Source organism: Harpia harpyja, chromosome 13 (assembly GCF_026419915.1).
Source record: "Harpia harpyja isolate bHarHar1 chromosome 13, bHarHar1 primary haplotype, whole genome shotgun sequence".
NCBI classification, from domain to species: Eukaryota; Metazoa; Chordata; class Aves; order Accipitriformes; family Accipitridae; genus Harpia; species Harpia harpyja.
Window position 1 is genome coordinate 32964670 of NC_068952.1, and position 13315 is coordinate 32977984.

Genomic DNA, 13315 nt, shown 5'->3' on the forward strand with positions numbered 1-13315 from the left:
GAAGGTAGCTTTGGATTACACGTAGCAGTTGGGTCAGTGTAATTTTAAACACGTAAAAAAACCTCCCATTGTGAACTTAAAAGAATGGCTTCTAATGGGTGAAGTAGTTTTATGTGACTGTCCATCCATTATTTCGTTTTTCTGTTCTTTCAAAGGGGAGCTATCAGTCTTGGAATGGTCACGTAAGATGAGAAAATTATAGAAAGAAAGAAATCCTAAATAAAAATGTGCAATTTGTTTACCAAAGGATATAAAAAGATCCTGGGATTGTCTCTTATTTCCATATGAATGAATGGATACAGTAGCAACAGAGGGACTGAAGGCATAAAGACAGTGATAGCACTTTAGGGACAAAAGTCAAAAAGGCAGCAGCAAACCCTCAGGAAAAGAGTAAGAGACAGCAGTCTGGAGGGGGACTGAGAAAGAGCTGGGGAATGGAGGGCTAGGGATCAAGGATCCCAACAGGGAAGCAAAAGAAGAAGCCCAGAGACTGGGGTCATGGATGGAGCAGCAAGACTTTTGCATGGGCAGGAAAAAAGGTATGTGCTACAAGAAACCAAGGTTGCACAAAGCACTGGAATAGGGTGTAAGCTCTTGTGTCTTTAGTTAGATATTGTCTTCTCTACAGAAAAGATGGCAAAGAAAAGGTGGCTTTGAATAAAAGATATCTCATCTTCATTGAAAGACAAGTCTCTTTGCCTTTACCATAAGAGTATGCATAATAACCATTGTCCCAGAGCAACTGAATAAATTCATAACTCAAACCATCTCATATGTTTTTATTCTAAGAAATCTAAAGTTCATTTTTAACTCCTTTTGTGAAAATAAATGTAGTAAACTGCTCTGAGATTGCTCACACCAGCTTCCTTAATACTTACTCTATACAAAAAAGTTATTTGATAGGATGCACCTCATTTCTTTTTATATATTCTTGACAACAGTTCAGTGCTGAAAAAGAAGTATGACTCATAACATTTTAATCCTTCCTGAAACTCACACTGGTAAACCATATCAGATACCGGTATTACTAGGTCAATGAAACATTGCTTTTAATGATGTATGAATAACCCACAAAAATTCTCTGACTATCAAAGAGTTACTACAGATTTACATTGATAGGATGGAAAAAATAAAATTTTGAGTTGCGAGGTGCACAGAAGATGCACATTACTTCCCAAACAGTAGAGAAAAGCTGCGCATTAAAAAACCTTATTATGAAATTATAAGTAATGTAAATGCATGAGGAAAGTACAAAAAGCAGCAGAAAAAAGAGAGGACAACAAGAGCTATGATGAGTGTTAGTCTTCGCCTAGAAAGCTTGGGATACATTATACCTTCTGAGCCATGCCCATAACACTACTTCTTGATGGTTTTTCTCCTATTCTTTCCAAAGCACTTTATCTGCATATTTTACACTTATGGAATAAGGCTATTAACCACTTCTATTTCAGATGAAAATACCTATAAGGAATTCAGAACCTTTGAGAATTTCCAGTTCATCTTTACTATAAACCTTAATCTACTTAATTACTTGGTGCATGAAGTCATTTTTCGTCCGACCTATGCCCGTAAGTTATTTTACAACATCATCCTTTCCCTGACTCTGTCCTTAATCTCTCGAATTCCCCTTCACACAAGGAGTTGACGAGAGCTGGAACTTGCCGCCGGGTGTCTCTCCCAGCGCCGGGGCGGTGGTTCCAGCACCACGGACAGCGCTGCGCCGGCCCCGCACCCCCCATCCCTCCCTTCCCGCCTCATTCCTTCCCAGCGCCCTCCTCCAGTCTTCCCAGGTGGGATGCAGAGGCAAAGCGAGGGAAAACCAAAAAAAAAAAAAAAGCTTGATGTCTGAATCTCTCGTCTCCAATTACGCTAATAGAATAACCACACAGGTTTAAAATAGACTACCACATATCAAACCCCCGGTGGAATCATTACTGAATTCATATTCTTATTAAGGTATTGTTGAGCAGAGAGAGGGCAATCATTGCAGTGAAATTCACTGACTACAAAGGGCATTAAATGAGGTTAAAATAAATTATGTTAAATGACAGTGTTTCAATACTGCTGAAGTAGTCTTGGTTCAAGAACCCCTAAGTTCTATAGCAAGGAAATAATGGAGTAAAACTCAGTAACTTGGAATGAATCAGTGCGCCATAAATCTGGCATAAATAACATAACAATACTGTACCTGGATTATACACAAATTAATAAATCCCAATAAGATGTCAAAGTTCAAGTTAAAAAAATTGTTCCACTTCCTTCAATGACAGGCAAGGCTGATCTGGTTTTAATTTGAAAAATCAGTCACTAAAGAGCTCCATGGATTTTTTCAAATTAATTGATAAAGTACAACCGTTACTATTCAAGGCTTGTGGGTTGTTTTGGGCATGGGAGAAAAGTTATTGATTTATGCTGGGTGAAAACTTTCTGAGTTCACATTTCAGTCATAAACAATTCTTCACACGCGCCAGATCCCAGGCTTTCTGGGCTACAGCAGTCCTCACTAGTTCATAATACCACATCAAGGAGTGTATTTTACCTGTCTGAAGAGAATGGCATGGAAAGGAAAGTGAAAAGGAGCTGCGATTGGCTAAGTCACATTGATTTTGACTTTCACTGCTTTCAAACCCTGTCTATCCATTTCTGAGACTAACAGAAAATGTTCAAAATAATTCACAAAAGCCTTAATGTAATATGTTTAACCCAAAGAAACTCTCAAAGGCAGGAATGACAAAACTGCTTCTGGAATGGGGCTACACATATACATTCCCTCACGAAGGCCTATTCTGACTGGGTGGTTTGAGGAATTGGAGCCTGGTCCACCTCAGGTGATACTTTGCAAAAGCCAGGAGCACTTTGCTCTGGTAATTTCTTTCTGTAATGATATACTTCTGAAGGGTCCAAATTGCACTGCAGTCATCACTTTAAAATACATATTGCAAATCAAAATGCACATTAGTTGTAATGGGAACATTCGTGGCCCCCTACTACACTGGGAACTATGAATACTCACAGCCCTACTCCTGTGAGGACTTTAAGTTCTAAAATAATACGAACGATGGTGGTATAATAAAGAGCAAGCATCACAACCCAATCAAAAAAAAAAAAAGAAACACCAAACCCAAATAATTTTGATTACATACTTCCACTGCTATCTGCCACTAGTTTTTGGGTACTTCTAAGGAAAAAAAAAAAAAACAACTAAACCCAAACAAAAAAAAAAAAAAACACCAAAACTCTAGTCATACGAAGTCCTGTATTAATAACCAGCTGACATTTTTACAGGAAAATTAAAATGACATGCATAATACAACAACGTGAAAAATGTAAAATAATTTCTCTTAAATGAAGAGTAAAGATTCAGTTGCGATGGGGGAAAAAAATCAGCTTGTTTATTACAATACTTTTAAAGTCTTTGCTACACAACCTGAATTCATTATGAAAATTTCTTGCAAAATTTTTTAATTGGAAGAGTGAAACAATGGTAAACAATTTCACAGAAGCACTTCAATGTATACCTGCTCTAAATGCCAACTTCCACCATAATTAGAATAAATTTATTCATTCCTTTGATATTATAAATTCACAAGTGAAGACTCAAGACTATAATTACCAAAAAAGGATTTAAAAAAAAAAAAAGTGTCACAATTTCAACAGAAAAAGATGCCAAATGAAAGCAAAGACCATTTCAAGGTACTTGTAATACAAATAGTGATTTAAATCTTCTGCTGGACAATTGTCTACAAATCCCCGCCCAAAAAAGAAGTATTAAAAATGATTAACAAATTTCTTATGTATGAAACAGGAGGAAAAGATTGGGAAAGGAGACTATGCAATCCTTTATTTCAAGATAAAAATACATAAATCAAGGAAACCCTTCTGGGTCTGTCTCATTCCCATACACACATCTGACAGACTGCTTCTATCAGCTCATATGGTGGGAGCCAGGCCACAAACCACGCGGGCAGAGAGTGGAGGAAAAGGAGTCAAGATAAACAGAGACTCCCAGCTACTGTGCTGCTGCAGAAGTTTCCCCTGGCTTTGAAGATAAATAGAATCAAAGTAACCACCAGAACTCCAAGCTGATTATACTATGCCTTCTCTTGTATATCTATACCTGTATTTTTTAATCTACCTGGAAATGCTTCTGGAATGTGAATTGAGCAGCTACAGAAATAACACTGCAAATTTAGGTCTACCTTGCTATAGATAACTAAGGCATTTTAAATAATAAAAACACAGTTTAAGGATTCTACGCACAAGGCTTTAAACACTGTCCTTAAACCAGCAACATACCTAACTGGAATGTGCATTAAATTATACTTAATTCAATGAAATTGCACATACTTAACCAGTTGCCTGTTCCTTTTTTGTTCTTTATCTGGGTCAGAGTAAGTGAAAACTACCAGGGTCATGCCCACTCTGCCTTGGTGTTTTAAAAAGAATACCACTACTTTTTTCTAGTGTAATATCAAGTAAACCAACATATTACCACAAACATCTCTATTTGCACTGCTTCCAACTGGAATGCTTTTTAAGGACAAAGCAACCTAAGTCTAGCAACTTCAGGGAGAATCTACTTGAAATTGCTTCCCAAGGAAAAGTACATTTCTGAGTGGATAGGAGACCCCCAGCCTAGAGACTTCTGTGCGGTGAATAAGCCACTACACTTCTTAAAACTTGCTTTAAGGTTTGTGATTCCAAGTAGATCTTATGGGGGGAAAAAAAAATATTTCGGGCAATAAAATCCTATTTTACTATTTTTCTTGAGTTACTACTTCAAGAATCTGTTTAAATCAGTTCTCTGGTCTCTCTCTCACTACACAACCAGTCAAAGTAGTCTTAAACTACTTATAGTTCAGAGATGTAATCTTTGAATAATGTCTCACTGGTGTTACATCAAGAGTCAAGTATCACTACATAAAAGGCAGCATTACCAGAGACAACGCAAGATTTCTCAGCAATTTTGACCAAATTCAGCTGGATAGCAGCAGCAGACCACTTCTCCCAGCTACCCTCTTCACTGGGAATTTAAATGCACCAAGACACAGCAGCCTTGGCAATAAGTAGCCTGGCCACTTTGCCTCTGTGCTTACCACCGTTGTATGCCTGCAACCTGAAAAGAGGTTGTAGCCAGGCGGGTACTGGTCTCTTCTATCAAGTAACTAGGGATAGGACGAAAGGAAATGGCCTCAAGTTGAGCCAGAGGAGGTTTAGATTGGATATTAGAAAAAACTTCTTTACTGAAAGGGTTGTCAGGCATTGGAACAGGCTGCCCAGGGAAGTGGTGGAGTCACCATCCCTGGAGATGTTCAAAAAACACATAGACGTGGCACTTCAGGACATGGTTTAGTGGGCGTGGTGGTGTTGGGTTGACAGTTGGACTCGACGACCTTAAAGGTCTTTTCCAACCTAAATAATTCTATGACCTCTTGCTGCCAGGGCAGAAGGTCCGTACTGCTGAGACAACACACCACCGCTGCCTGTGGGAGGGAGGAGGCAAGGGAGGAGCCGCTGGCCTACCAGCCTGCAGCCCCCTGACAGCTCCCCTCTTCTTCCAGAATTGAGGTGGCCATGGCCAGAAGACGGTACAGAGTGGGCTGTGCATGCAAGAACCAATGCTATGGCCATCCATTACTGGCCAAAGGAGCTTTCTGGATCTCAGTTCTTTGGAGGGAGGGAACAAAATCATCCTCCTGAGCAGTGTCTCAGCTTGGGCAAACACTCCGTTTGCCTGTGTCAAAAGTTGGCCCTGAACATTGCTCTTTTTCCACTGCTCATTGTGCAATTGCATCTCACCACTCAATACCAAAGTCCCTCTTCCAAAAATACAATGATTCCACCTTACCTTCTAGTGATCACGGTAGCACAATTTAAGGACCACATGGAGGGACACACAAGCTCAACAATTAAGCAAGGAAACACAGTATACATTCAGAAAAAATGGTGAGACATGGAAGAGAATTTTATAAGCTTTTTATATGACTATTTCTGCCACTATACTAGGCTTCTCCCAGTGCAGGTTGCGATGACTTTGCCTCGGAGGAAGCTTTGTTAGGTACTGTAATCATGAAAACAGTATCTGCACTGTCACTGTATCGCAGATCTCCACTGAGCTAAATGCTGTTCCACAAAAGTAGAAACAGCTTGAGAACGTGTGTTTTATTTTGGACTTCTGGTAATCTTTGGAACATTTTTATACTCAAATTTATATAACTGTATCAATGCTCTAAGAATAGAGAAAAACAGCGGTTATTTTTAGAAACTGCCTAGGAGGATCCTTCACATCCAAACAATTTATTCATTCCCAGGATTAGATACCAGGTGACATTACAGAATAAAACTCTTATTTTAGGACTGTCTGATCTTTTATTTATTTGAAAACGCATAAAGAGGAGGCCTTTGCAGAAAAATGAAAAATGAGACAGAAGAATTAGTTAGTCACAACAGAGATGGAACTTCTCAGTGTTCCTTTACACTGCCATTCTGCAGAGCAGAGCTGCTCTTCAGGCATATGCTGGAACAAAACAAACCAAGCACAACCACAATAATCTATCACCAGGCCATTGCAAAAGGCAATGAAAGGATAACATGGAATTATTATACTCCAAATATATCATACTTTACCATGCCTTATATACAAAAGTTATGGAACTTAAATTAAAATGAAAGATAAGTAATTTATCTTAAAATTTCCTACCTGCCAAAATTACCTGTATTTTTTAATATAATTCTACCAGCAGTTAAACACCACCCATCAAAATAAGGTATGCATACATATTGAAAACTGAAAGGAGCCACAAATTATCCTTTTAGATATTATTTTGAATAAGCAAGAGTCCTAATTAGAGATAGAAATATAGAGGTTGTAAGCAATAACTAAATTTACTAATAATTTAAGAGGGGAAAGTGTGGGGCACAGAATGATTATACCTAACTCCATAAAATTACAAGTAATCACAGATTATATTTTAGGTTTATTAGTAAAAATCATGAAAAATATTTCAGAAAAGCAATAGATGAACTTCAGAAAAGGGGAAAATGAAAAAAATTAAATTTATTTTTATTCTGTTTATTAAAGAAAGCTCCTGAACAACAAGAAAATTTCAGAGCAGATCTGTTTTTTATGAAGCACTGAGAAGCAATGTTTCTCAGTACTGCTATCAGGAAATATAAAGACAAAGACATAGGTACTATTTGCTGTCAACTAGCTCTGCTTCTTCTGGGATACTAGACGGATAGGGGGAAAGGTAGACACTGTAGAAAGAAGCATAACGGTCTGGTCTGTTTACGGCACTGGTCTGCAGCTTAAGAAATGAACTTTATTCTTTCTGTGTTATAGGACGCAAAGATGCATCATGTGAATGCACAAGCAGATCAAATGAATTTTTTCTTAACTTTCAACTTTGCGCTCCTTTATTGTAGTTTATATATCACGTTAGTCTTGTTGAAGAGACAGACTGTTACTGTGTTCTTAAGCATTAAGGTTCATTACTGAATGCTTGATCATCCTATAAATCTGCAATTACACTGCAACTACAATTTTTAAAAGGAATTTTGCAGGATTTAGACTGAAGTAAGAGCAAACACTACAGGATCCTATTTATTTATCATCTTATCTTTTCATCACTTTCAGGGTGAGGATAATAACAGCAGCAATAAACTCCAAGCTGTAATGGATCTATCACATAGTAACTAAAATTAAAACATGTGCTGATCACATTTTAAGTCTCAGCATTTTGAAATATTTTCTGTGTTCAAAAACTATTCCCTTGTATAAAAATGAGAAATAGCCAGGAAGGGTTGGTTAGCAGCTGTATAAGAAAACTCTGAAGTTTTTATCATTAATATTTAAAAATTCATAGAAGATTTTTTGCTATATTTTATAAGACCTTACAATGTCTTGTTCTTATCTTTACAAATAAGAATAAAATAGAATAAAAAAATACATTTCTATTTGCAAACCAAGAAGACTCATTTGGAAATGAATGAATAGCACTTTCTTTGTCATGGAAATGAAGCTACCCAATAAGCTGCATTAAACAAACTGTTCCAAAATCAACATTATCATTAAGCAATCTTCCGGCTGAAGGTAGGAATAAACCATATGACACTGCCCTACTGAAAAGAAGCTTAAGGTATAATTTATTAGAGCAAATAAACAAGACCTTGATTCACCCATGTAATCACTCCACTGAGACACGCCACTTTCAGTGCCAGTCTTCTCACTATTTGGATTTATTAGTTAACAGAGAGAGACACATACCAAGCCGTCATCACTTCTCTACTTCCATTCTATGATTCTTTTAGTCAACAAATTAACCATTAATTAAGTTCTAGACTACCATGACAGGTACACCTGAGATCAATACCCAGATTAGTAGTCTTGGAGGACTGGGCAGTAATCTTAACATACCCTGTCCTGCAGAATTTTTTGTGATTACAGAAAAATGACAGCAGTAAAGAAACCAACACATTCCATTCACAGTGTTTTTAAGTCAGTAAAGATGACAATAAGTTATCAAAAATCACTATTGCTTTTACACCTGCTAAGTGAAATCAGACTTGAACAATACTGAAAAGAAAATGCAAGAGGCTCATGTCCAAAGTTGATCTCAACAATATTTCTTCTTATGAGTAATACATCTCATCACAATATCCTTCAAAAATCTGTACTATCAGTGACACTTAATATTGATTCAGCAACATTCATTATTATTCCATTATATGCTGGAAACCTACCTTCTTTGTTCTTCTCCATGTTCACCCGAAGGGACTGTCAAACATTCATCCATGTGACCATGCAATAACCTCAGAACATCCCCTCCGATCAGATATCCTTGAATAAAGGGAGAAAATCAAGTGCATTTGTCTGAACATAGCAACATGTAAAACTATAGTTCAAACTGTAATAAATACTATCAGTTTTATTTCATTATTTTCTGTTGGTATTTTATGTTACTTTAAAAAGAGTCAGAAGAAAAGGAAGATATCTCGTACCCTGGTGAGCCAGCTGAACATTGCCAAGTGAGAAAAGCTCCAAGTCAGCAAGTAGGAAAGGTTGGATCAGGAAGAAGAGAGCCACAGACAGTGGATTCAACAGAGTTAGTGCAACTCAGAAAAAGACTGACCCAACGGAAACAAGAAAGCAAATACTTCCCTCCCAGATTACAACAGAAAAAGTGGGAGACTCTTCCACTTTACCTACTCACTTTTGGATTTCACTTAAGTTACGGATTCCAGTTTATATACTAACAGAACAAAGACTGATTTAGTTAGTTAGTTAGTTAACTTTAAAATCCTTTTTGGTGTCTTTGGAAGTTTTCTGTGAGAAAAACTTCTGGGAAGATCCACTCTAATCTCTGCTTGATTTAAGATTCCTAACCTACAATCGCCATTTATTTGGACGCCAAAGGGAAACTCCTATACTGCCTATACCTCCACTGCACATGCAGGTTCAAAGCCAAACATTTGGCTCTGCAGCGTACAGGTACAGATACGTGCGTTCACAAACTAAGGCACAGAGCATACATGTAGCATCACAACATTTGAAGAGCCAGGACATCACAGCCAGAAGCTGAAAATAAGGTCATAATTCTAATCAGTAAAGATATTAACAAAATAGATGCTTTTTCATCAGAGGTGTGACATTAAAAAGAAATATAATTTTATGTTATCCTACAAATACTGTATTATAATCTAGTAACTGAAGAATACGAAGACTTAGTAGATTTTAAGTGCAATTCAATGGTATTTTTTCAGTCTGACAAGCTAAATGTAAACACTTGTTTGTTTCCCAAACTCAGATTCCCTTCTTGCTAGAACTGGTGAATATCAAATTCTGCATTTGAGAAGGATGGGGTAACAAAATTCCTTGGGTTTAGTGTTATAACAAAAAGATTTTTTTAAAAAAATATTATTGGAATAATAGACTATAAGACAGATCTCTACAGGGAAATGGTGTTGAAGACCCAACAGTCACACTGCACACATTTCACAGATTTATTTTGAAGCTACAGGAAATCTTTTTCCTGAATATATATCAGGGAATATTTCAGGATATATTTTTTAAACCTTTGAAATTGGTATCAAATTAGTATTTATGTGGACAATTTTAGCACTGAATTTTTAAATTTTTGATTTTGACACATAGGGGTATGTCCAGGTAACAGTAGTTACACATCTTAATTTTTACATGGACCTGTGTCAATATAATTCTGAAGATGTTCTGCCCCGAGTAGCTTCTTTGGTTTTCTTCTTGTTTTGTTTTGTTTTTAAAGTGCACCCCATCCACTTCACAGTACAGAATTAGCAGAATTACTTATCAGAGTCTAAAGCTCTGTTTTGACTTAAAACAATAAACTGATCTCTGCATAAGCCAGTTTTGCAGAAATTCATGTAAAAAGAAATCATTTTTCTTTAACTACCTGCAATATCCTAGTTCATTTTATGGACTATTTATCCATTATTTTCGCTTCAACATAATTTCATTTAACTGAAGTGTTTCACTTATTGATCTATTTTTAATGGGAAGTTTTGATTAAGAGAGAGTATTGTAGTGTAGTTACTCCTATACACTAGTGTTTTGTTTATGAAGATGACAAAGCATTTTGCAGACACTAACAAAATTAGCTTTATTTTCCTCTTCCCCCTTTTTGAGGCAATTTTCTCCAGTTTGGCAACAGTTTTACTGAGGCATATAGAGTAAGGTCTTACACACTAAGTGTCAGATTCACCCTCCCTTCACAAGACAACTTTGATTACAGGAACATTTGCCGGTTTTACTAGAATAAGGCCTTTGCTCTAATTCTTTCTGACACCAGCCAGCTGATCTTCTCTAGAAAAGATACTGCTTAACAAAGATAACGTCTATACCTGAGAAAAGTGAAAATGGAAAGGCATAGCAGCAAAGAACAAGCAAATACACAGGGAAATGCACAGTTGCTAAAATCATATTACATCATTTTCACATGATTTCCTGTAGGTGTAAGCGCATAACATGACACTATACTCTATCATTGTGGACTTCTGCTTCGCAAACAGCCAGGCAGGTCTCACTAGTGAGGTTCACCAACCAGAGAGATGTGGCACAGCACAAATCTGGGTCTCGGCTAATAAACTGTACTGGGATTATTAACATGAATGCCACGCCAGTGCTGCCAGCCGTGGGAGGACAAGGAGAATGGAGTTTATAGGAAGGAGCAACAGGTTGGAGAAGATTTTCTCCTCTCATCAACAGCAAGGTTTTTTCCATAAAGTTTAGGACACTGTTAAGCAATGCGCTAGCATTTTTTTAATAACGGACTGCACTAGGAACCATGTCAGAGAATCTGAATGTGCAGAACGATTCTCATGGTCTAAAACCACAGTGAATATATAGAAAGGTGTTGGCAATGCTGTCCCTGAAATCTAATGAGCAAAGCTGCCAAGAGCATTCCACAGCTGTGTTTTAAAATATGCCATATGAAAAGAACTGACATGAAATTTCAGTGTATTGCCTTTTCAAAAAATAGTACCCAAAAATCCCAGGGAGTAAGAAAGAAAGGACCTGCAGCTTTAACCTTCTTAAGGTTCTATTACAAAACAGTTATCCTGTAGGAAACTAGAAATCATTAGGCTTTACATTGTGACAGACTTTTCAGAAGAAGACGGCTGTTTTTTGATTCTCTGTGGAACCAGCATGGTGTAAATTCAGGGATCCTTGTCCTTTCATGTCAGAAGTTGCATAAAAAAAAAGACCCTCCTCATTCCTAAATAAAATAAATAAATTTTGGAAGTTGTTCTAGCCTGTCTCTTCCTGCCTTTCCCTTCCTTTTGTTTTTCTTCCCAACCATATGCTCCCCACAAAACCATTCCCAGTCTTAACTCCTAGGATTTCACATCCTGCTTCCAGTCCTCTTGCCCATTGTTTTACTCAGTCTCAGGAACATGTAACCAGGACTGCATACATCAGAATGATCTGAGATAATATTTTAAACCAGGACCAAAAGCCATTTAAAAAAAAATAAAAATGTTACGAATGTTATCATACCTTTAGCAAAATGAATGAGCTGTTCAGTATTTAGAAAAAATTCTGCAGAAAACAATCAGTGTCACTTTCAATATAACTTTCCCTCTGTTTTCAGAACATCTGTATATTTATTTATTGGATTGAATGTTTACATAAGAGAAAGCCCCTCCCACACTTGGCAGAATAATTTGATTTTTCAGATATTTCGTTTACAATCAGTCTTTCAATAATTAAAATTGAGTCAATCTTACCTTGGGCAACTTCACTTCCTGAACTGATTGGTGCTACGCTCCAGAGTGTCTGCTGGAAGGCTGCATCAACATGTAAGCTACCATTGCCATAAGAGAGATGCTAAAACCAGGAAAGAGAAACGCTTTTATTTGGGGTTAATTAAAAAACTCATTACAGTATACAATAATAGTATCAAACATTCTCTTGTTTCTTTCATACAGAAATTGTTCCTGTTGACTGTATAAGTAACCACAAAGTCAGACCTGGGTACTCTTCAAGGGACATGAGAAATAAAGCTAGAATAATAACAGCATATTTGCCTCCATAAATGGCACAGAATGGTCAGCTGTTTGGGGTCTTAGACCATAGCAAACACCCTGAAGAACTGATTATTAAATGCTGCGGGGTTCTTACACTGGTGTTCTTCCTACTGTACGCAATGGCATTTTCCAAAAAGTTTGTATATTGGGATGCGACATTAATCTGTATTTCAAATGTAACTCACCACTTATTTCTTGTGGGCCACTGGCTTCCTAAAATTGCCATCAGAGCAAAGTAATCAAGTAATTTACCTTGTAAGGCACTTAAGGGAGTTCCCAAAATATATTCTTGCACTAAATTTTCATGATCCAAGCGAATCTGAAACAATCTTTCCCTGAAAGGCTTGCTTCCTACCTAAGCATTCAATGGATGCTCTTCTTTTACTGTGTTACTCCCTAATTTCTGCCAATGTTGCAAGTCTTTACAGTGAGTGCCACAGGTGCTTTCTCTTCTCCGAATTCTTTGTGTATGTGTGTGTGTTCCAACTAGTTCAGTGACATTATTGTCTCAGAAATTCTAATCTCAAGGCATATTAAATATCACATCCATGCAAAATCCTTTGTCCCGCACTGTCAGTCAGTTCCATTGATACACCATTAGTGCCAAACAACATAATCTTATAGAAGAATATGGAACCAAGTGTTCTACAAAAAAGCAGCTGCTTTGAAGTATACTGTTTATCCAACCAGGTAATATTTTTTTCAAGTGCACTAAGGTTTAGACATTTTTATCAAAACTTTATTTTAAACTACT

General features: G+C 37.0%; 1 protein-coding gene across 9 annotated transcripts in view; it reads right to left on the bottom strand.

Moving 5' to 3' along the window:
- Positions 1–13315, bottom strand: part of RYR2 (ryanodine receptor 2) — a 449694-nt gene that overhangs the window by 250199 nt on the left and 186180 nt on the right. For all 9 annotated transcript variants that reach the window (XM_052805738.1, XM_052805746.1, XM_052805744.1 and 6 more), the window contains 2 exons: positions 12262–12361; positions 8743–8839 (listed from right to left, as the gene is read on the bottom strand). In XM_052805738.1, coding sequence (XP_052661698.1) covers positions 8743–8839; positions 12262–12361 — 197 coding nt within the window. The remainder of the gene's footprint in view (positions 1–8742; positions 8840–12261; positions 12362–13315) is intronic.